The 24,846-nt window shown below is 49.2% G+C and overlaps 1 protein-coding gene across 31 annotated transcripts in view; it reads right to left on the reverse strand.

Annotated features, from left to right (window-relative positions):
* Tnk2 (tyrosine kinase non receptor 2) overlaps positions 1-24,846 on the reverse strand; it is a 37,308-nt gene that overhangs the window by 4,911 nt on the left and 7,551 nt on the right. For 5 of the 31 annotated variants that reach the window (XM_048794526.1, XM_048794519.1, XM_048794518.1 and 2 more), the window contains exons 1-11: positions 18,438-18,456; positions 16,734-16,914; positions 15,541-15,611; positions 13,394-13,615; positions 11,747-11,899; positions 10,602-10,879; positions 8,862-8,988; positions 8,294-8,440; positions 8,097-8,191; positions 2,821-3,015; positions 538-629 (exon numbers count right to left, since the gene is read on the reverse strand). In XM_048794526.1, the coding sequence (XP_048650483.1) occupies positions 538-629; positions 2,821-3,015; positions 8,097-8,191; positions 8,294-8,440; positions 8,862-8,988; positions 10,602-10,879; positions 11,747-11,899; positions 13,394-13,615; positions 15,541-15,611; positions 16,734-16,896 (1,543 nt within the window). In that variant the 5' untranslated portion in view covers positions 16,897-16,914; positions 18,438-18,456. Of the gene's footprint in view, positions 1-537; positions 645-2,820; positions 3,016-8,096; positions 8,192-8,293; positions 8,441-8,861; positions 8,989-10,601; positions 10,880-11,746; positions 11,900-13,393; positions 13,616-15,540; positions 15,612-16,729; positions 16,918-18,437; positions 18,457-20,549; positions 20,676-23,532; positions 23,749-24,846 lie in introns of those variants that run through there. The other 26 variants (XM_048794530.1, XM_048794520.1, XM_048794512.1 and 23 more) reach the window with 14 other exon arrangements.

The following is a 24,846-nucleotide window of genomic DNA, read 5'->3' on the forward strand; positions in this document are numbered from 1 at the left end:
GAGAGAGAGGGAGGGAGAGGGAGGGAGGGAGGGAGGGAGGGGAAAGGGTGCAGTGAGGGGGGGGAGAGAGAAGTGAATAGAAGTGAGTGAATATACAAACCCAACTGCATGGGAGGAAATGGGCAGCAGGATGGGGACAACCGCGTTTCAGAATGACAGGACAGGAGCCAGGAGATGGATGAGGCTCCTGGCTGAGATGGAGCCTGTGGGGTGGTTTTGGCTCAGGAGAGAAGAGCAGGATTAGGGGAAAGAGAGGAAAGCCAGGATCTGAGCAGGCCGTTGAGGAAGGAGGGAGGAGGAAGCTGAGGTGGGCAGGGCTGATACAGGACCAACCCCAGGATGCCCACCTCAGCGGATACAGCTGCCTCCCTTCTTCCACCCCACGCCCAGTCGGAGCCAGGGTCACAGCTGTCCCGCCTGCTGCCCTGACCCAGCTGTCCCCAGAGAAGAACAGCAGGCTCAGGGTGTCCTGAGAAGACAGTGTCCCTTCCTGGGTAGCTAATGAACAAGGGAACCAGGATGTGGGAGGGCTCTTACTTTTCACCCTTCCTAGGTGCTGGGTGGGTCGGGAGGTGCTCAGTTCCACACTCAACAGGTCAGGAGGATCCATGGGGTTTCCCAGATACAGTCTGTGGGGAGAGAGCCAGTTCAGAGTGTAAAGTAGTGGCAGTGAGGAAACCTCTGGAAGAAATTCTGAGCCTATCCCCTGGATTTAGGCAGAAAATAAAATCCTGAATGTGTCCAGGGTAAAACAACATTAAGGCCCCTTCATTTTAAGAGACAGCTGGGCTGGGCTTCCAACTCCCAATCCACAGATCCTGATCCCTTGTATAGATGTAAGCTGTAGCCAGACAAGAGTCATGGAAAAAGGACAGAGAAATGACATCTAAACCCAAGTTGAAAAGCCTTCTGCCATAAGGGCAGAGAGGGTCTTCAATTCCCCACCTACACCCAAACCACTGTAGGCAGCTACCTACGGTGCACACTCCTCTGTCCTGCAGGCCCTGCTGGAAGAGCCTGGGGCAGAAATATTCTGAGCTCCAGTCCCCCTGGTCATGGTGACAGAAGGCATCCTTCTGCTCAACTACAGGAGTTGGGGGAGAAGTTGGGCCACCTGCGCTACTTCAGATTCATCCTTAGCCCCTGTGCCAACTATTAGTATCTGGGACTTAGTCACTGGGGCTTATTAAAGCCCAGAGGAATGGGGCTGGGCTGGCCATGACATGCCAGGAGTGGGACAGAGGGCACTGGCCTCCTCCTGGAGGTTGCCCCAGCTTTCACAGGCCGTGGCCTGAGTTTTATAAGGAAAGAGACCCTGACTGAGCCCCCTCAGACCTAGTGTTCCAGTGTGCCGGACATGCAGGGTGGAGAACTGCTTTACCATGCCCTTTAGGAGAAGTCAGCAGGGGAGAGGGCTGCCAACAGGTATGAAGGCTGGCAGGAGAAGCTGCCAGGGGGTTCCCTAGGGGGAGGCACCCAGGAAGTGCCTGATTTTTCTGTGGTTTCCCAGATGCCTCCCAGTGACCTTACTCTTTACTTAAAGGAGACTACAACCCCCTACCAGACATAGTAAGTTATGGTGTGGGGGGAGCTAGCAGCCATTGCTGTTCCCTCTGAAGCTCCCCTGCAGGAAGCTCCCTACAGGACAGTTCCCCTGATTCTGGGAAGAAGGGCATTTCTGTTTGACCTAGCAGGCTCACATTGCCAGGACTCTGGTACCAGCAGCAGGAAAACTGCTCAAATACAGGTCAGAGCTTTCAAACTAAATTGCTCCCAAAATCTATCTTCCCAAAGCCAATGTGCCAGAAGGCCGTATGGCCATGGCCCTGGTAACCTTACCACCAAGTAAAATGTGGGTCTAACTTTGGTAATTCATGACCTGTGTTTTTTGGTTTTGTTTTTTGGTTACTTTTGTGGGGGTTTTTTGGTACCAGGAATTGAACCCAAGGGTGCTTTACCACTTAGCCACATCACCAGCCTATTTAATATTTTTTGAAACAAGATCTTGCAAAAGTTGCTGAGACTGGCCTCAAACTTGATTTTCATCTGCCTCAGCCTCTCGAGGTACCGGGATTACATTGTGCACCATTACGCCCAGCAATGCTTTCTTTTCTTTTCTTTTCTTTTTTGCCATACGATTTATTTTAATTTTTTTTTAGTCATACATGACAGCAGAATGTATTTTAACATATAATACATTCATGGAATGTACATACATCAATCATATTGTCTATTCTATTCTGCTGCCCTTCCCCCAGCAATGCTTTCTAATTCAAATATACTTACAGCTGGGCATAGTGACACACACCTAATCCCAGGAGCTCGAGAGACTGAGGCAGGAGGATTTTGAGTTCAAAGTCAGCCTCAGCAACTTAGTGAGGCCCTAAGCAACTCAGCAAGATTCTGTCTTTAAATAAAATATTAAAAAGTGCTGGGGATATGACTCAGTGGGTGCTCCTGGGTTCAAAATCCCCAGTACCCCCCGCCAAAAAAACCTGAGTATACTTATACTTACAATCCTTACTTCATAGGTGAATATATAACCCCATCTGTTAAATGTGCCCATCTTACAGAGTAAATAACATAATAAACTCAAAAACAGAAGAGAGGGAATCCTGACTCTCAGGCGGAGCTTTTTAGGGTTCTACACTTTCCCTAAAGCAAAATAAGAATCAGGAGGGAAAAGTAGCGAGGATCTGGGGCTGAAGACAAATACAAAGGGTAAGGAGCCCATGAGAGCTTATGTGTAGTGTGGTAAGGGGCTGCTGATCCTGGGATCCCTGGGCCAGGTAGGACCAGTGGCCCTGTCCAGGTACTTACTCGTCAATCCTGTCAGGGAAGCCCCAACAGTGGCGAGGGTCGCTGTCGCCATGCCCTGTGTGGATGAAGCTATTCTGTAGGGGCTGGCTAATGTCCTGGGCTGACAGACCAGCCACGGAGGTCACCACATTGCGAGGAAAAGGTCCTACACACAGCGTCCGTGTGTTCTGTCCACGCCACCAGTAGTTTTCAGCCCTGCCCAACAGAGATGACAAGGTAGATACCTGGCATGGGGGCAGGGGACTGCCCAGGTAGTGGGGCCCTTCTCAAACCAAGCTCTTTGCCAACAGAAACTGCCATCTTGGCAGAACAGCAACATAAGAGATAGGCTTTAGAACTAGACAGTCTGCATTATCCCACCTCCCCAAGTAGCACCCCCATGACCTGCCACTCCCTGAACAGGGCCTGGCTGTTTGTTCACAGTCTTACCCTAAGATCCCAAGATGGGTCAGGCAGCTTTTCCTATAGTTTACAAATAAGGCAACAAGTTGCAACAAGTGACATAACTTGCCTATGGTTACCAGAACGATTGCAGCAGACCCAGGATTCAAATCCAGTCATTAAGTTTGCAAAGCCAGCAACTCCTCTCACAATACTATCTTGCCTCCCTACTCCTCTGGCAAGGCCTGGCTCTAGTCCTCTCCCGGCATCAGATTTCATTTTTCAGCCAGTTTCCAGAAGTTTTAACAGATGCAGAGGACCAAGGGGGCACTGTGGGCCTTAGCACTGAGCTTGGAGCCCTCCAACCACAATCCATCTTCTATGTGCAGGCCTTCAAGTATTTGGAAGCACCTGGGGCAAGCCAAGACTTCTTTCTGCCAATGCTCTCTACATCTAAGGGATAGGGTTATGGAACTAGGGTCCTTGCCACCTTGCCCATCTCCTTGGGAGTTCTATTCTTGTATTAAAATGAGAGTTCCAGAAAGGAACTCAGAACTCACAATGTAGGTAGACTATAGGACCCTCAGACCTTCACTCTCTCTGCCCATAGACACAAAGCCTATGTTGATGTAGCCTAAACCAGGCCTGGCTGGGCTAGGATGGCAGGCAGGCAGACAAGTGGAAAAGAACAGAGGTCTCGGGGCTAGGGCTGTAGCTTAGTGGTAAAACGCTTGCCTAGCATGCATGAAGCACTGGTTCAATCCTCAGCCCTACATAAAAGTAAACAAATAAAATAAAGGTATTCTGTAAAATAAAGGTATACTGTCCATCTACAACTACAAAAAATTTTTTAAAAAAAGAACAGAGGTATCCTCTGGACACTCCAATACCCCAAATGCTGTGACAGATTGTGAGATATCTGTACCTACTGTTAGAATTTCTCATACCTGGTGACATGGGCAGAATCTGGTCTAAGGCTGCTATGACACATGTGGCACCATGCTGCCTGTCCTGTCACTCCCTCACCCTCATGTCACCGGTCCCACAGCCAGAAACACACAAAACGTATCCTCCAAAATGCAATACATCAGAGAGGTTGAGGAGAATGGGGGAAGGGATGATGCCAGAGCACCTGGACCCACTGCTCCCTGAGATAATACAGCCCAGCTGGGATGGTGTGACCCCCAAAACAGCCTGACCTAGAGACCAATGGTCACACCCCATGAGCACAGAAGTCCTTAGGGAGGTGAGAAGTGGGGCCAGGGGAGGAGGTGCCAAGCTCCCTCAGCTAGCCTCCTTGTAAACAAGGTTGCCTGGTTGGCCCACCACCAGACACAGCAACCCTGTGATTACACCCTGCCTTCAGGGTGGGAAGGGCAGGAAAGGAAGGAAGAAGAGAAGACAGTACCCTAAAAAAGGGACAAGACCCATCTGAAAATAGCAAGGCCATTCTAAGTAGGAGAAAAAGGCTTCCCACCACACACAGAGCCACCCATGAAAGCTGGCAGATTAGCACCAGCCTAGAAAGACAGGCCCCAGTGCTACTCCCCCTAATACCACAGGCTCTCTGGTGGTGCCCTCTATAGGGTAGCCCCTTGCCACCCTGGGGGCGGCTGTGGGACTGTTCTCCACACCTCCTTAGAAGTGCTCACTTAGAGGTCATTCCCTCTATATCTTTCCTTTTACCAACACAGCCCAGCTCCTCCCACAGATGCCTCCTTCTGAACCCACTTCTAAGAGTGAAAGAAGACACCAAAGCCACCTGCCCTTATTACAGGTATAGCCCAGGCCAGAATCCCATGGCCACTGAGAGTCCCAACATCATTTTTCAAAATCATGCTTGCTACTAGAAGAAGAGAAGTCTTTTGGGATTGCACCCAGGCACACTCAAAGGCAGTATTCTCTCCTGACAAGGCTCAAATGAACATTCCAAGATGGTCAATGCTACATCCCACATATGCCTTTGGGGCTCACTTGGGTGCCAGCAGCCCACAGGTCCAAGGCTAGCCCTTCCCACCAGCCTGCTCCAGCCATACCCTCTCTTCCTGTCATACACAGATTAAAATCTCCACACTGATTGGAGGGCCAAGCCAGCCATCCACAATGAATGAAGCAGACATATGAGAAAGCCCGGGGTGAGTGAAAAAAAGGTCCACCACCTTCACTGAGAACTTTCTACTTCCTGCTGCCCTCCCTCAGGCTTCCTAGCAGATCCCCTAGGGCAGAGAAGACAGGAAACTATGGCCTGGGCTGAGAACTGCCTAAGGATGCCCCAGCTTTAGAAATCTCAGCACCTAATTCTTATCCAGGTTAAGGTAGCTCAGAAATGGCTTAACAAATCATCACCTAAGCGTAAGCGCGCGCACGCGCGCACACACACACACACACATACATACACACCCTATCCCTGCCCCTTGTCTCTGGGAGCCTCTGGTCTCCCAGGATAACCCAGATATTTAGTGCCTTCCCCAACACACACCTCCACTGAAAGTAGAGGCTCAAGGCCAGGCCAGGCCAAGGACCCGAAAATGGATTTCAAACTCTGAGCCCTTTATCACTTCTGTAAAAATAGAATGTAAAATGACTACTACCAGACATCATTTGCCCTCCAACTCTAGACAAAGCCTAAGTTCAGCTCACAAACCCCAAGATGTATTCTCTGCCCACTGCCTGGCATTCTGAGAAGCACTGAGCCTACAGAATCAGTCAGAGCTGGAGACAGACAAGTGGCTTCCCAGGCTCTGAACTAGGAAACACAATGAAAATGGCTTTAGCAAGGAGGAATTAAAAAACCAAGAAGAGATAAGGAGAGGGGTAAGAGCCAGAGAAACAGAGACACAAATGGCCCATGCACCCTAGGACATGGAGACAGACTAAGCCAAACAAACAAAGAGATATTCAGGGACTGAGAAAACAAGGGGGCAGAGTTCTGGTAAAGCTCTGGTACCACCAACACAAAGGCCCACTCCCAAAGCCTCACCGGCTGTTGTGGCCTCCTGCCCCTCACCTCCCACCTCCTGAGCAGCTCCAGGGACCCAGGGCAGGCACTGTTGTCCTAGTTAAGGCTGGTGGCCCAGGAGGAGGAGCCCTGTGTGGTGAACCATTGGTGACAGCAGCAACCTGTGGCAGAACCTGCTGCTGGATACAACCAAAGCCTGTGACGGAAGGGTGGGACAGGGTGCACCTAAGACAGCCTTCCAAGAGAAGCCGCTCCCCCAACCCCTCCCGCAGCCTGCTTTGCTCACAGTAACCCAGGGCACCAGCTCCAGAGATACACACCCAGGAAACACAGGAAGCTCCTGAGTCACCCCCAGGCTCCCTGAGAGGAGATGGGGGTGGTAAAAATCTGGAGTTACAGGAGCATAGGAGGGGTGGTCAGGCCGAAGGCTCTCTGGAGTGGGGTTACCCTTCCCACCGGCCTGCTGGTTTGAGGCCCAGACTTATGGTTTAAGCTCCTGCTAGGTACCTCCAGAGAGGGCTCACCCTCAATCGTCCTATTTCCACATTGCTCTCCAAAGTGCCAAGCCTATAAACCCTTTCCTTGCCAACTCAGCTATAAACCCGCAGATTGTTTCTTCCTATACTCCAGGTCTCTCCTAGTAATTTTCTGCTTTATTCTACCACAACTAACTCCCCAACCATATGTACCCCTGCAACCTGCTAGAATGTCATTCTATCCCAGATACTAGGCCCAAAGGTGAGGGAGCCCTGACCTAGGGCAGAGGAACAGGGAATATAGGGCCTGTTCCACCACTCAGACTCAGACCCAGAGACTTACTCCACTGGCCAGTCCCCATGGGACACAAGATTTAACCACTGCCCCAACAGGCCCACCAACCCAAAGTCCAGGCAGAAAGGGTTCTGCGGAACACATATCCTTGCCTGATTTTGTGTCAGAAGAGGACAAAACAGGGAATTCCCTCTGCCTCAGTCTTCCCAGTCCTCAACACTCAGCCCCTGCCCCAAAGGCATCTCTAGCCTGCCCTAACCAGTTCCTCAGACACCCTGGGGATCAGATAACAAAAGGTGGAGCCAGAAGAGGGCGAGGCCTCCAAGGCCGGCCCTAGAATTACTAACAGGGGGTTCAGGTGTGAGTCTAAGATTTGAGTTTTAGCCAGTGGGGGGTAGGAAAAACAGTCCTGAAAAGCGTGACTTGGAAGAATGGGAAGAAGAAAGTCCCAAGCTGAGGATAGAGGGAAACCCAAGACTCTGAAGCCCTGGGAGAGGGCCATGTGGAAATGATATGAAGCAGACAAAAAAGAAAGGAGTAGGACTGGCAACCATATGGATGGACAGCTGACAAAGGTGGACCTAGGCAAGGACAGGCTGCTTTTGGGTCTTGAGATATACCTGGGTGGATTATCAAGAGTCTTATGCTGTGAATTTAGTGAGGCCCTAAGCAACTTAGCCAGATCCTGTCTCAAGATAAACAAACAAACCAAAAACTAGGGATGTAGCTCTGTGGTACAATGCCCCTGGGTTCAATCCCCAGACCAAAAAAAAGAAAGGAGTCTATGCTGAAGAAGAAGGAAGAAAGGCAGAGAGGGATGATGAGAGGAGGAATACCCAGGAGTCAAGTGCTCTGCTTGCGTGGCCTTAACACTAGACTAGGAAACATTCTACTCCTCAACATAATGGCAGCTTGGCCCTGATCCACACAGCCAGGTCTGGGGCCCAGTGGGACAAGGGTAACAGAGGCAGAGTTAAGAAAAATCCCATCTGAACTATAGCATCCACATCCTGACCCTTTCTCTCAGGAAGCTGATTCAGGCCGGTTGCCATGGCACACTGACACTCAGGCCTGCCACCAGTCCAAGAGCTGCCATGGGAACCTTAGAGGAACGCCCGTCCAACCTGTGCTCTTCAAGGAATCCCAGTGCAGGACTCAGCCCTACCTTCCCTCAATGACAGTGATGACATCATTCATCTGGATGTGTAGCTTGTCAGGTTCCTCAAAGTCCTGAAGGGCCCGCATATCAGTGGGCTGGGCCTAGGGACAAAGATAGGTCACTGACCACCCTGAGACTAACTCTCAGGTGGTTCCTTGCTTAGATACCCCAGATCCTGTGAGCAGACAAGACCTCTTCCTCACCTCCAGCAGGAAGTCCCGCAGGGCCACAAAGGTGGGTCTGTCTTCCGGCTTATGAGCCCAGCACTGGACCATAACATTATAGATGTCCTGGGGGCAGTCCTCAGGCCGGGGCAGGCGCTCCCCCTCCTTGTCAATCTTATGCAGAATCTGATGGTGGGTCAGTACATAGTTGGAGGACAGACAAAACTCTCAGCTCTTTACTTCCCACCTTCCCTCCAGACCATCCTAGAACTGGAACTGCTAGCTACCCTATCTATCCTCCAAAGAAGAAATCTGTTGGGGAAAGGCCCATCCCCAGAGTCTCAGACCATTATGCCCAGGCCTGTGGCCTCAGAACAGCAGGATGTAGCAAAGACTAATGAAAGAGAGCCAACCCCACTTCTCCTCTCCCCTGATCTACTAGGGTGATCCCTCTCTTTGCTCAGCTCTCTATAGATGGAACAAACATGGGGTGTGAAAGAGGAGGGAGTACATCAGATATCAGACAATTCCAAAAAGACCAGGCTAGGAACCAGGGACAGAATTACCCCCCACCCATCCAACAGGGAACACATCCACAGCCCCTCACCTGACTGCCATTGAGGCCAATCCAGGGCTCCTGGCCATAGGTGAACATCTCCCACAACGTAACCCCAAACATCCAGGTGTCACTGGCATGGGAAAAAGTACGTGTCTTCAGGCTTTCAGGGGCACACCTGGCAGAGGAGGGGTCAAAGAGAAGGGCTCTTGAGCGCCTCTACCTGCATCAACCCAAATGGACATAAAATACTGATTTGATAAGCATTTACTGTTGCCTTATGTGCCAGGCTCAACATGGTATGAAGTACACAGAGAAGAGCAGGACTTCTTGATCATATGGTGCACAACCTTGGGAAAAATCACCTATACTCAGGTCTGTTATTCACATAAAGCCTGGGATGAGAGAAGGAGGAAGGGGTTTCCCTGTCAGGGAAGCAGGGAGAAGGAAGGGATCAGAAAGCCCTAGAACAGAAAGGGATGATGAGGTCTCATGCTATTTTCTCTGGTAGAAGGATGACAATTTCTAGCTTTGTGGAAGAGCACAGGCTTTGAAACCATTTCAGCATAAAGGTATGGATGGAAAATTCAGACAGAGCCTGGAGAAGAAATAAAATGGGTGCAAACAGTTAACATTGGCTTTACCCAAATACACCCACACTCACCCTGTGCTCGCTCCTGAGTGTGGGAGAAACAGCACTATGGTGAAGTTAGAAAAGGGGTCTCCCAGGGTGCACTGAGGTACAGAATGAGGAACATGCACCTTGGATGGAATAGAAAGATCTCTCATGGGATTCTCTCAAAATGGAATTCTGAGAGTCACCCAAGATCCCTAAGCCTCATTTTCCTCTTCTGTGAAATGGGAATAATAACCTATGCACTCTACAAGGTTGTTTCAAGGGGCAGAAAAAAAAAAAAGATGACCTCATGCCAGGTGTGGTGGCGCATGCCTGTAAGCCCAGCAGCTCAGGAGGCTGAGGCAGGAGGATTGCGAGTTCAAATCCAGCCTCAGCAACTGTGAGGCGCTAAGCGACCAGTGAGACCCTGTCTCTAAATAAAATACAATGGCTCAATAGTAGAATGCCCCCGAGTTCAATCCCTGGTACACCACACCCCCACCCCCACCCCCCAAAAAAGGTGACCTCATAATTTATCACTCAAATCAGGATGTTTGAATACAAGAGAGGATGCTATTAATCACTCCAGACATAATCCAGGATATATGGTCACCCATGGTACAGAGTCAGTTATTAACCAGGGTGAGCATACATCCTGAATTATCAAAGTTGCCCACATCCAAAGCTCTAGCAAGTACAACTGTACAAATTCCCCCTATCATAAAGACCATTCTTCTTTAGGGGACCACATGATCTCATCACAGGAGAAGCCCACATAGAGGTCAGGGACTTCTTGATCATATGGTATACAACCTTGGGAGCCACCACAGCACACAGGTGAGCAGCCTATGAGGCCCAGTTCAGTCTGGCCCTGCCAGCCAGTAGCTCTACCTAAAACATACTTACCAACCTGTATTGCCTGGTTAACCTTCTAATATTTTAGGACCTTAACATTGAGTCTTCTAGGAAGTCTTTTAATACTTTACTAAGTAGCACAGCCTTGAGCCCATAGCATTTATGCCTGTGCCTTCCAGTACCCTACGTAAGGACACTCCAGGCCCAGAACAGGCAAGGGCAGGCCCAGGCAGAGCCAAGGGCTGCAAAAGCTTTAGGCTTGGGTCGGTTGGGACCAGGGTGGGTCCACACCCTCTGAGCCAGCAGCACCTGCCCCTCACCAGGCAAAGGGCACCTTGCGATGTTCCTGCATGACGTAGTGGTCATCATTTTGGGGTAGTGCTCGCATCAGTCCAAAGTCCCCAATCTTGACCAAGTCACGGGTAGCCAATAGCAGATTTCGGGCAGCCAGATCACGGTGAATAAAGCGCTTGGACTCCAGGTAGCCCATGCCTTCAGCCACCTGCACAGCATAGCGGCTCAGAGTCCCCAGGAGGAAGTGACCCTGATGCTTACGTAGTCTGTCCAACAAAGATCCCAGAGGTGCCAGCTCTGTCACCTGATGCCACAGAGAAAACAGGAGGAATAAATCTGAATGAGTCCAACCCCTCTCTGAACAGCCCACTCAATGTTTCTTCCTAACATTTTGTTCTGGTTTAGATATGTGTCCTCAAAGAGCTCAAATGTAAGACAATGCAGGAAGGTTCAGAGGTGAAATGATGGGTTATGAGAGCCTTAACCCAATCAGTGAATTAATCCCACAATGGGATTAACTAGAAGCAGGTAGGGTGTGGCTGGATAAGGTGGGTCATTGGAGGTGTGCCTTTGAGGAACACATTTTGTCCTTGTTAAGCAGAGGTCTCTCTTTCTCTCTCGGCTTCCTGGTGTGATGTCTTGAGCCACTTCTCTCTGCTACACCCTTCTACCCTGATGTTCAGACTCACCTCAAGCCCAGAGGAATGGAGCTAGCTATCTACAGAATGAGACCTCTGAAACTTTGAGTACCTAAATAATCTTTTCCTCCTCTAATCATTCTTGTCAGGTCTTTTGGTCACAGCAGCAAAAAAGCTGATTAAACACCTCTCCTTTAGGAACCTCCCAAGTCCTACAGCTTTTCAGGTCTCTCCTTCCAGGCAATGGGGTAAAAGGCTCAGAGAGAAAGAAGCAGGCCAAAGAGGTTCAGGCTAGAAATTCCAAAAATTAATATATGGTCAGCCCCTCCCATGGGTATAACTCTTTGCCAATGAGCAATAGCAAAATCCAGAAATGATATAACAAGTACTGAGATGGGCCCCTATGAGCTCCTTTGTCACATCAGGTAGATCTGGGGAGCCCTGTCAGCATGGGCAGTAGGAGAGGCACACCTGGGGGACCACAACCTACAGGCAGCTTCTTGTCCTCAGCCCCTCCTGCCCACAACACTCACCATCTTCATAGGTGGTGTAAGCACCACACCATAGAGGCGAATGAGATTTCGGTGGTCAAGTGAATGCATGGCATTGACTTCCCGGATGAAGTCGTCCATGGCCTCTGGCTGGCTCAGCACATCTGGCTTCAGGCACTTTACAGCCACACTCACCTGGCCAAAGCAGGATTTGTAGGGAGTCAGGACTTGCCTGGCCCCCAACACTCTTAAGATAACCTATTCTTCCCCCTAACTCTGCTTGAAAATCTCTGCCTCAGATCTACCCTCCTGGGTGGATGGGCATGTCACCAGTGCTGGGCTTACACATTCTGTCAGTGGTCTGGAGAGGGAAAGACTACTGGCTGACCCTTGGGAGCCATTGGATAGACTCCCCTTCTGGGAAATTCCAACATTAAGTTAAATAGAAACCTTAAGGTAAGAGATGACCCATATGATGACACAACACTAACATGTTATAATAAGAGATTATTAAAAATGTCTTTGGTATGGGGGCTGGGATTGTGGCTCAGCGGTAGAGCGCTCGCCTAGCACAGGTGGAATCCGGGTTCGATCCTCAGCACCACATAAAAATACAGGCATTGTGTTGTGTCCACCTACACCTAAAAAATAAATAAATAAATATTTTTTTTAAAAGTCTTTGGTATGGAAGGAAACTACTTTCAATACAATGCCAAAAACTAATCTACGGTGCTGGAAGTAGGACTACCCTCCTTTGGAGGATGGGGATACTAAGTGGCAGGGGCCTCAGAACCTTCTGGGGTGTGGGTAATTGCTCACACACAATTGGTCAGTGCTCATAAGATTCTATTTATAAGTAAAAACTCACTTAATTGTATGCTTTAGTGCACATGTTATCCCCTAGGGGAAAAACATTTAAAATATAACACCAAGGAAAAAGGATAAAATCTAAAGAGCTATATCCAAAGTTTGTATCTAAAATTTAACTAGAGGCCAGGCATGGTGGTGCATGCCTGTAATCCCAGTGGCTTAGGAGTCTGAGGCAGGAGGACTGTGAGTTCAACAGTCCTCCTGTCTGCCTCAACATCTTAGTAAGGCCCTAAACAACTCAGTGAGACCCTGTCTCAAAATAAAATATAAAAAAGGGCTAGGGATATGACTCAGTGGTTAAGTATTTAACTAGAGCATGGTGGCACCAGGATTGCCTGCAATCCTAGTGACTCTGGACTCTGAGGCAGGAGGATCCCAAGTTTGAGGCCAGCCTGGGAAACTTAGCAAGAACCTATCTCAAAATATAAAGAATTGGTGATGTAGCTCAATGGTAGAACACCCCTGGGTTCAATACCCAGTACTGGAAAAAGAAGTACAAGTCAACTAAATCCAATAAATTAATGGAGAGAGGATAATAGGCAGAAACACTAACTCTGCTTCCTCTGAATAGTGGGATTACAGGCAATTTTTTTAAGACTTTTAATTTGTTGCCTAACTTTTATAATAAATAAATTATTTTTATAATTAAAAAAAATGAAACAAGGTACTTACTTAACCCTGAGCACAGACTCCATGATAAGCCACTTTATATGACCTGTCCCCAAGTGCATTCACAACCCAGCAGAGGGGGAAAGAGCCTCTACTAGTAGTCTCAGGGGCCCCACCCCTCCGACACCACCCATGGGACATGGAGCTCACCGTCTTCCCTGCAGGGGCATCCCACTCGCCCCTGCGTACTACGCCAAAGGAGCCATCTCCCAGCTTCTCAAGGAGGCGCAGGTCCTTCTCCCCAATGAGGCAGGTGAGGCTTTGTAGGGGCCCCTCGCCCACTGGACCCCCCGGGGTGGGCGAGGGTTTCCGGAAGGTGCTCTGAGAGTGGTGAGGGGGAAACTCAGCCTCCAGCCGCTTTCCACTGAATACCTGTTTGAAGGCAGCCAGGAGCAAGATGGAACCCAGGGCACCAGAGCCAGTCACTTGGTTCCACCCTTCTAAGTCTACCTGCACCTCAGCTCAGCCTCAGAGAAGTTGAACTATATTGCCAGAGGACAGACTGGCTGGAAGTCCATACTCCCCCCATATCACACCCCCTACAGGGAACCCACAGCAGAGTGGCTTCATGGTAAATATATGAAACAGACTGACTGGCATGAAGCCAGTGACTGTGGTGGCCTCACACCCATACGTGGGTACTGAGACAGCACAAAGCCACAGGCACTTTGCTTCCTAAGTCTGAGTCTCCTCCCTGGCTTCCTCATGCTCCACCCCTCCCTTCCTACACTCCCTACCAATCACAGATTCCAGCCCTTAACCCACAAAGTTGGGGCAGGAGCCTGAGGGGCCCTCCACAAACACCTCTCTGTCCATTTTTAGCCCTGGCCCCTACTCTGGGTTGACCATTTGGCGCTGTCTGTCTCCACCCTCCCTAGGGAGTCGGCTGCCCTTCATACTGCCCAGGGGAGAGGATAATTTTAGTATGAGGTTGAAGAGAGAAAGAGAGAGAGAGAGTGTGTGTGTGTGTGTGTGTGTGTGCGCGCGCGCGCGCGTGTGTTTTTACTGGGAAGACAGCTGGGTTTCTGGAAGAGTGCCTAGAATTAAGATCTGAAAAAGAATGAGGACTAGAGGAGACATTGAGGTCTAGTTTGGAGAGGAAGGGGCCAAAGGTCAGAGGACAGGAGGAAAAAAGCTGTAACAGCAGCAGTGGCATGTCAGTCTGACTTAGCCACATTCACTGGGGTACGAGAGTATGGCTTCAGGCTGAAGATTCTTTCTATCCCACTTAAAAGTTAATGGAACCTTATCTAAATGTGCTAGGAGGTGTCTCAATTCTGAGGGTCTCTTTTGGCCTCATTCCATCTTTCCTGCCAGTAAACTGGACTTCCTTATGTTTACAAGCAATGTCATCTTATAAGGCCCTTCACAATCGTTAATTCCAGGATGAACCTAGGCTCTCCAAAGCCCTGCAAGGTGAGCTGGGTAATGGGACTAGCACTGTTGCTGAAGACACAACTAAAGTCTGGAGAGGGTCACAGACCTCCCAGAGACCTACTGTGAGCTGATGGGAGACCCCAAATCCCAGTACATACAAAGCTCCACCTTCCTGCCTTTACCAGCCCTAAGACATTCATCCTTCCCTAAAACCTGGGCCAGGCCCAGAACTGTGTCCCCAGAAAAGGCCACAGGATCCCAAGAGACAGTCCTTTTGCCAGACTGCAGTCAGGAAATCTCTACTGCCCAATCCCAGTCCAGCTGTTCTGTCTTGCCCATCCCCCATTCTACGCCAGCCCTGAGGCCAGAAGTAGGGAGGGAGGCCCCAGCTGGCTCATTTCCTCTCTCATTGTCTTCTAGACAATGGGCAAAGCTCTACTGAGTCAGACCTGGGACTGACTACACCACAGACCAAAATTAGGACAAGGTAGTGGGGGAGGCCACAAGGAAGTTATGATAGGGCCAGATGACCACAGATACCTAGAGCTCATAAAGGGTGGGTAAGAGGAAACAAGGCAAGATGTCCAGACAGTCCCTACCACCCCGCACACCAAGAAAGGCCACTGGCCCCAACATTCAGCCAGAACGAGGTTCAAATAGAGATGCACTGTCAACACGCTCCTGTTCCCACACGACAAGAGGGGCTAAGAAGACCTTGCTGCACACAGGCTGCTCACATGTCTGTTTTGGCCAGCTCTACAAGTGCCCTGCTTGATAAGACCCTGGAGGAGGGAGGTCAGTACAAAGTATAGGGAAACAGAGCGAGATTATACCTGCCTGGGGAATGGGGGAAGGTTTCTAGGACTGGCAGCAGAGTGAGGCTCTTGAGGCTGCCCAGACCCCACTCTTCACTCACCCACCTTGCTCATCCAGGACTTGCGTTTGCACATGGCTTTCCTTCTCTTCACAGCTTCCCACAGCCGCCGTTGGCCTGCAAGGAAGGAAGGAGATCAGATGTTATTAGATAGCTCTCACTCCCTGGAGAGGCCGCTGTCCTCCTCACAGGCTTCCTCGGTCCTCATGGAGTAGGTCCATCACTAGACACTGCCCACCACAATGATACTAACTAAATCAATCTCAACCTGCCAGGAGTTTCCATTAACCAGATGATCACTGCATACCACTTCTAGGCAATGGTTCTCAAACTAGATGGAAGTGTTTAACCACAAAAATTGAATAGTAGCAGTCTTTTCAACTCAAGAAAAATCAAGGTAATGGATTAAATTTTCTCAATTTTTAGTTTTCTTTTCATAAAATTTTCTTATGTTACTGGTATCAGAAACCAACTATCCAAGCTAAAAGCAGAATAAATTGATATCTATTTTAGCACATTACTACCCTAGCTACTTTAAGTTGAATGTACTGATAGGTTTCTAATGTTCTTTGAAGAATGCCATGAGTTCTAGATGCTACAACCATTTCTTTAAGGAGAGAAACAGAGAAATGAGTTCAAATTAGAGGGAAGTTTTTATCCTATCTTCTCTTTTAGATCTCTGGGCACTGACCCCACTAGTGTTCAGAATAGTAAACAGAACAGTCCAAATCTGTGCTTATTAAAGGGTAAGGGAATACATCCTACAAATATCTGATCAAACAAAAAGGGGTATGTATTTACTCTTGAGTAGCAGAGCCTCAAGTTAAGACTACATTCTCCTCAAACTGATTGACCTTTACAACTGCAAATTGTTCCCAGTGAATCCTGTGTGCAGCATCTATTGATGCCCCTCCCACTCCACCTCAGGGTCTCTGGAACAGGCAAACAGAGGTCTCAGCTGCCACCCCATGGAACCATGAGAAAGGGATTCTAACATGTGCTCAGCCGTCCTAAGGACAGAGAAGGTACTATTAGGGAGGATGAGAAAGGAGTCTTTTCAACTTTTCAAGTTCAAGGTCAGCCGCTGCACCTTAGCAAAACCCTGTCTCAAAAGAAAAAGGGCTGGGGAGGTAACTTAGTGGGAGAATGGCCCTGGGTTCAATCCCTAGTACCACCAAAAAAGACAGAAGAAGTTAATGGTCAGAGGGGAAAAGCAAGGAAGGCAAATGTCCCACCTACCAGGCCGGCCCATGCCAATCTTCTCCAGGTCCTCATTCTTAACATATTCAAAGTGGGACAAACGGGTAACATTGAGGTCATCCCGAAGACGAAGGAAGTACTGCTGTAGCTGCACCTCAGACAGCAACTCCAGCAACCAGCCTGTGCCCTCCTCTGGCTGCATGCTGCTGCTCCCCAGCCTCTGTGGAGAAAGGAAAAATGGCTCAAGGACCAAGGGATGCAGGGAAGTGGCAAAGTGACATCTTACTATATAGATGCCTAGAACTGAGACCACCTGCTTGCTTCCCAAAACTCTATACCTATATGTCCCTATTCTTGCCATCAACAAGGGTAGAACTGCAGCAGCTAAGATATAGCCCTGGCCCTGGAACAGTCAGGAGTCAGAGTCTTAATCACAACATATATGATCTATGGCTGTTGTGACCAGAAATCATCTCTTTGTGCTCAATTTCCTCACCTGCTTCTAAGTTTCTAGAGGTCTTTAAAAGCCCTTTGAAAATCTGATTAAAAACTATATATAATTTCTTCAGAAAACAAAACCTACTTTTTTTTTGAGAGAGAGAGAGAGAGAGACAGAGAGAATTTTTCAATATTTATTTTTTAGTTTTTTTTTGGCAGACACAACATCTTTGTATGTGGTGCTGAGGATCGAACCCGGGCCGCACGCATGCCAGGCAAGCGCACTACCGCTTGAGCCACATCCCCAGCCCAAAAACCTACTTTTGCTCCTAAAATTTTTATTAAAGGCTGAGGGTGTTTCTCAGCAGTAGAGTGCTCACCTAGCACATGTAAGGCCCTGGGTTCGATCCTCAACACCGCATATAAATAAAATAAAGGCATTGTGTCCAACTACACCTAAAAAATAAAGATAAAAATAAAACCTTGATATAAAAAGAAACCCATCACAAATTAAAAGGAAATTTTTTTTAATTAAAAAATTTGGGGGATGGTAATGTCCTGTTACCCATCCATGGGCTCCTTAGATCAGGTTTATCTTACAGAAAGATCTAACCGAAGTTCCTCCCAATGCCTAACATCACCAGACCTTTTCCACCAATTCTAAGGCCAATTCACAGGCAACCACTCAGATGCCTGCAGGGCCACAAAGTAAGTGGGATGGGTGGGGATCTGAGTGGGCTTTCAGACAACCCCAGCTCAGCTCCTATCAATGGTTGTCACAAGAGACTGTGGCCCAGTATTATCAAAGCTTTCCATTTATTTAATATCAGACACCTAAATTTACGTAAAATCTTGCAGTTTGTTTTTTTTTTTTTTTGCAATTTCTTTTTTAAAAGTAGTATGTACACATAGTAAAATAATCAAAAGGCATAAAGGAGTCTTATTATTTCCTCCCCTACTGCACAGCTACCTATCTCCCTATTCTCAAGGCCAGATGCTAATAATGCCTTTTATGTACCCCTTGAAACTGTTTTCCCCTCTCACAAATAAATATTCACACATTACCCACACTGTTCTGTTTCTTGATTTCATATCACACTTTTATCTTTCTCCTGACTTTTAAATGATGTCAACTAGTTCAAGTCTGAAAAACACACAGACACACACACACACACTGTGCTGGCAAAACAAAACATCTGCAGGCCACAATCAGCCAATGAGTACCAGTAAGTGACCTCTGACCTACACTCTCAGACCCAGAGAAAAAGGCCAGTGGCACCTTCAAAACTAAACAGGCTGACCTACCAGACAGCAGGCCCAACCCTGTCCAAGTAAAACAGGTCCGTCAGGCCAGCCCCTGACCATTACTGCATTTCCAGTGAGGAATACAGGCAGGAGGGAAAAGGCCAGCTGTCCGGCTGAGGGCCAAGCAATTCTCCCTTCACAACCTAGCGGTGGCCTCATCCCCAGCTCTCAGCACAATAAGATGCACCAAGAGAAACAGGCACTCACAACCCAGGCCCAGCATGAGCCTCCTGCCCCCACAGTTCCCAGTGGTCCTGCCAACTCAGTGCCAAGAGCTCAGACTTTCCCAGGCAGCTTAGAGCAACACAAAGAGTGACAAATGGGAATGAGAAGCCCTCAGTTCAAACCCTGGCTTTTCCACCAAGGCAACTGAGCCAGGCAGCTGGGCCAGCCGGGTGGTTTCCAAACTTAAAGCTGTAACCCTTTATTTGGATGGTTGTCATAGGGAAGCACATCCCTCTAGGGGACATTTTTGGTTGTTACAATGTTGGGTGGGGGATACTGCGACATTTAGTGGGTGTCTGGAGGATACAAACATGAGTTATCCTGCAGTGCACAGGACCGTCATAAACACTGTCCCAAACCCACATAACTTAATTCCTGCAGGTAGAAAACATTCATAATCCTCCACACCTAGACTAATTCCATTTTACACAGGTATAAGAAAGTATTTTCATAGTTTCAATATGCACTGAGTTTTTCTTGAATGAAACTACTATGTAAACTGAAAGAAGATTAGATTTTGCTTTATTCAATAACATAGTAAAAGCCTACTATTTAGAAAAATGTCAGTGAAGGCAATCCACCCTTATTTCAAAACTTTCCTGTCAGCACTTGTAGACATTGTCTTCCTGAGGTCCTAGAATCTGACAACTTCTTATGCTGTTCAATATTTTATGTGTTCAGTATACAGGTGTATACTGAATACATAAAATATTGTCAACTACTTCCATTTTATTTCTCATAAATAGTAAAGTTGGCATTATGATTATCTGATACTACATACAGTAAACTGGTTACATTTCTATTGTATTTAAGAAGAGTAAGATTTTTTTTAAATACAACACTTCAAAACTATGCTTACTAAACTTTTAACTGTATTAACTTGTTATCCTCAGCAAAAATATCTGCTTGCAAAAATGGGGGCTTGACATTTAAGTGGATGAGCATCAATGCTTCCCAGAATAAAGCCCAAAGGTACAGTGTGAAAACCACTGGCCCGGGCAGGTCTCCCTGTAGCCAGGCCAAGCAGAGCCCACCACCATTTCCATCATCACTGCCTTATCCCTGGAGCAAAGTGGTCCCACTGGTGATACAGATAAGCCTCAAGAAGTTTGCCACACCAGGGCAAGCAGTCTATAGGTCCCTTCCTCTCCTTTCCTTCAACCAAGTTCCAGGGCCCCAGGCTCTCCTATTCCTACCCTCCTCTGGGCTCTGGAAAGCAGCTCAAAGTCATGCCATGGGTGATCAAGGCTGAGGAAAACCCAGAGGGCCTATCCTGAAGCTACTTAGAAAGCACAGCCTGGTCTGTACCCTTTTCCTGAAACACCAGCTAAAAAATTGCTCAGCTGGACACCCCCCACCCTGCTCCCCAGCCTAAAGAACAGGATGGCTGCGTAGGGGGTGTGTGGGAAGACTGGGAAGAACACTGGGATCCCAGTGAGAAGAAAGGAGTCAGGGTCCCAGTCCTGTCTTTGCTGCTAAGCCCAGGGTGACCCTGGACAGTTTACCTCCCCTCTCCTATCTCCACCTCCAGCCCATTTCTTTGTCTGTGGAAGCAGAGTATTGCCACAACTTCCTCCAGCTCAGACAGTCCAATTCTGCGTGTGCCTGGCCCCCAGCATGGGGTAGATTTTGCATACGTGTGTCTGACACGTGCAGCTGACATACAAGCACACACTTGAGCGGGCTCCCGCTTCTACTTTTCTAACACATACAAATCAGAATGAATGTAGCAGATTTGAAGGAAAGACCACTTAGCCCAGAACCCCCACTGAAGCCCTCACAGGAGGTGTTCTACAACATCCCCAGTTTTCCTATGCCCCTCAGTAAAGTGCTGCTGATGAGGAGCTGCCCCTGTCCCAGCCAGTCCAACCCTAGCCCCCCACTCACTGTGTACAGCCGTCGCCGCAGTCTGGCCAGGAGAGGGAAGGAGAGCTCTAGGCCAGGGAACCGACGAGCTGGAGCTGCCGGCATCTCCACAGAACTCAACTCTGATCAGGTCAATGGGGCTGTGGCCTGGGAATGGGCGAACAAGGGCCTCAGCTCCTGAGTTTTATGCTCTGCCCAGAGGGAAGTTGACCAGAGGTCTCTTCCAAGTCCCCCAAATCTCACACGGGGGATGAGTATGAGAAATGGGGCAGAAGAACAGAGTAGTCCCCTCTGATTTACTGCAAGCCCCGCTGTACTTCTACAACTGGCTGCAGCCTGGGTCCTGTCTGTTTCTGTCTTCTCTCCAGTGCAGTGGCCACAGCTCCAGCCCTACTCCCTGGCTCCCCCACCCGACTGCTGCCTGCCTGTCTGCCCGCCTTCCCTCCTCCCTCCCTTCCCAGCTGAGCAGCTCTGACACTGGCTGAAAAAGGACCTTTCTGAATCACTGCCAAGAGGACGGCAGGAATGGGAGGGGGGACTCTTCCTCTCAGCCACCCGCACTGGCCCCCCTGCCACCCCATACACAAGGCCCCCTGTCTCTGGCTTCCACTGCTGCCCTCACAGTTGCAGACAACTCCTGGGATTTCATGGTGCGGGTTATGTGACTCAAATAGCATGTGTGGACAAGGGGTTGGAGGCCCCCATAGAGCTTATCTAGGACTGGTGAATAGAATATAACCTGAATAGGGATCATGAACCCCAGAATCTTTGCCGGACCCTGCAGATTGATCCTTCAGGAACCCTCCCCCATCCCCAAGTCCCAGTCTTGGCTGGGCGTCTCCTGGCTCAGTCCCTAATGTCGCCCTGTTACCCTGGTGCCCGACGGAAATAGGAGGCCCACAGCTTGCCAGAGTGGGGCAGTCCAGCCAAGAGCAAGGGCGGGGGGAGTGTGAAGATCTCCACCCCCTACCCTAGGACTGCCTTGTCTGCCTGCAAAATGCAGGGTGCCTCCTTCCCAGCTGGCAAAGGTCTCAAACAAATATGTCCCCAGACCTCTGCTGGGATGCATGTACCAAAGCTATAGGATCCCAGGCTACAAGATACCTCTTGTATAGCACCCCACAGAGAAAACAGACAGTTTAAGAGGACTGGACACACTATATCAAGTCCCCATAGGCCCCCCATGTTCCTAGAGCTGACAAATGGTCCCTCTGCCCCTTCTCAAAGGGAGCCAGCTGCTCTTACAAACCCCTCATTACGGCCCCCAAACACACCTGACAGCTGCAAGAAGTCCTTTCCTGCTCCCCATCCCCCCTGGCCATGCCTGAGGAGCCCCTTTTTCTTGCACACTGATCTCTTGTCCCTATTCAGCTGGTCATCAGTTCAGGGAACCCCAGCTGGCTGGCAGGGTAAGCAGCTGGGGTTAAGAGTTTTAGGGATTCAGCATCCCAGGCTCTTTTTCAAAGGCCTCTTATACTGCTTAACATTCCTGGGGGTTTCTGCAGGAACAGTCATTTCCTATTCTGATGGGGGTAGGCAACCGTCAGTACTTCTTTCCCTCTCCCTGTCATTTACCACATAAAGCTATGGACAGCAAGGTACAGCCTCCCCTCAGTCCAAGTGAATAACTAGTCAGAGAGGTAGGTCAGAGCTAATGGACAAGAAAAGTCAGAATGAAGTTACCTGGATAATTACTTTTTCCCATAAGCTAGCAGACCACATCCTCAGACTGGAGTAGCCTACTACCATCTATCACGTACCACCTTGAAGGAGACCCAGTGACCTGTGGTTAGGAGATAACCTAAACAGGATTCCCTCTACTGCAAGATGGGGGTATTGGATCAGAACAGCCAGATTAAAAATTCTAGTCATCCCAAAAAGATGTGCACCAAAAATCCACCAGAATTCTATGCCTGACCCCTTCCCTGTTTTTATTACTAGGGATTAATTAAACCCAGGGAAGCATCCATAGTCCTTTTAAAATATAACTTATTTGGGCTGGGGTTGTGGCTCAGTGGTGCAGCGTGCGCCTAGCACAAGTGAGGCCCTGGGTCGATCCTCAGCACCAAATTAATATAAATAAAAATAAAAATTTAAATAAATAAGTAAACACACACACACATACCTTATTTACTTATTTATTTTAGGGCACAGTCTTGCTAAGTTGCTGAGGCTAGCTTCTAATTTGCGACCCTCCTGCCTCAGCTTCCAGAGTAGCTGGAATTACAGGTGTGGGCCACCACACCTGGTCTGACACTTTTCTTAGGTGTACAGTAAGAACAAGTTCTAGCAGCTTTTCCAAAAACAAAGCTGTAGAGGGCTGTAAAGAGAAGCAATGTATATTGGGGGTAAGAGCCAGGTCCATTCCTGAACACCTTACTCCTAGTCATAGGCAACAGCCCCACACTTTCTGCCTCAAAACTCTCCAGCATATTCCCTTTCTCCTATCAGCTACTGCCCCCTGCTGGCTAAGAGAAAAAATGCTTGATCTCAAATGGAAGGGAAGAAGCCCCATAAACAGTGACCACATTTTCCAAAGCTACAGGGTCGTTAACTTGATATATATACTCAATAAGCTGTAAATAGGTATGCCCAGGATACACAGACAAGGTTCCCATAGAAGACTGAACTTGAACCCCAGCAGTGCTTGCTTCCTAGGATCCTAGGGGGCATTACAGAAAGCCCAAAAGGCAGCTTGAGTCCCAGGGGACCTATGCACACCATGGCAAAGGCTAGCATCAGCAATTCACCACTAACATCACCCGTTCAACCACTGCTCCCTCCTCCACACATGCATGCACACCCGCATGCACACACACGTGCACATTCATACATCATCATTCTTTACCCAGTCTCCTAGCCCCCAGGATGGGTCCCAGGCCCAGAAACACAGACACTATACTCCTAGGAGGTTGCTGCACAGTGCAGGGTTGGGCCTCTGCTCACCGCTTATGATGCGGCTTGGGCCTCAGGTACCTGACTATTACCTAGGTGTTCCCATTACCTGCTGTCCCTCCTCACTCCCAGCCAGGCGCTGGTAAGCAGATCTCTCCCCCATGAAGCCCAAATTTCAGCGTTAGGCCAGGGAGGGAAGCAGCAGCCGCCTGCAGCTCCCGCCTGCAGCTCCCGCCCATCCAACGGCAGCGCCAGCGTCACTGCTTGTGTCCAGGGGGGATGGGCCTCGAGCATCCTCCAAGAGGGCAGGGATTGCTAAAGAGCCTCAGCTGGGAAATGGCTCCAGTCCACCACACCCGGCCCCATACCTTATAGCTTTAGGTCCAAGAAGGGTGGCTGGAGACTCTCCTGCAGGGTCTGCCTCTGTCCCCTTCCCCAATCCTGTCCACAGCCTCCATTCGACTGTGCAGCACTGCTCCCCTCTGCCCTGCCCCAGCCAATAAAACAGCAAGCTAGCTTTGCCAGGTATGATCCTCAAGAAAGACAGCGCGGAGGCCCAACCCTCACTGATCACAGAACCACAGCTCTTCTCAGTCCTTGACCCACCTCCAGGAATTCAGAGCAACTAATTAGGTCCTCTGGAATACAAGCACCCCCATATCCCATGATAAGGGGGGTCCAAATCTAAGACACCACAGAAGAAAAGTGTCCATTGCAACTAGACCAGAGTTCCTTCTTTCTAGACATCCTGGGGCCTGAAACCTATTCCTCCACCTGCCTCAGCTTCTACTCTGCTCCAAGAATGCCAGGAGCCCAACTGCTCAACTTGTGTAGTTCCAATCAGGAACCCCACCAAGCCACTCCTCACTCAATCATGCAAGCCACAACTCCCACACTGGAGGGAGACAGCGGCCCACCCACCCTGACCTGCCTCAGCCTGTGCCTCATCTTTGCAGGCCTTGACCTCACCCTCTCCTCTGCACCTGGGAGTACAGGGCAGGCCTTCATACTGAAGTTCCTCTCCGACTTCAGAGTAACTCCAGAAGCGTTGGAAGAAATGCTCCAACACATGCCCACGCAGGGGTGCCTCACCCAGCCCTGGGGTGAGGCCATGGCCAGCCAACACAGGAAGTTCCACTGTAGAGGCTCCTCCTCTCCCTCTAGCCCCCAGGGTCCCAAGGTGCTAACACACACCCTCTCATTCTAATAGCATCTGAAGCATCCACTGACTCTTTCCTACTAGGTACTTAGGGCTGAGATCAGGATACCTTCACTCCTCCCTGGGTTGGGGCAGAGGAAAAAAAAATAAGACATCCCCTTCTCCACTCAGCTTCCAGGTTGAGGAAAGAGACCCCAGGAGGGCACTGGGTGAGTTTACAATAGGCTCACTCCTCATCTTAAAGCTTGATGGGGTATGGGCAGT

This window comes from Marmota marmota, unplaced genomic scaffold, assembly GCF_001458135.2.
Source record: "Marmota marmota marmota unplaced genomic scaffold, marMar, whole genome shotgun sequence".
In the NCBI taxonomy this organism is placed as follows: Eukaryota; Metazoa; Chordata; class Mammalia; order Rodentia; family Sciuridae; genus Marmota; species Marmota marmota.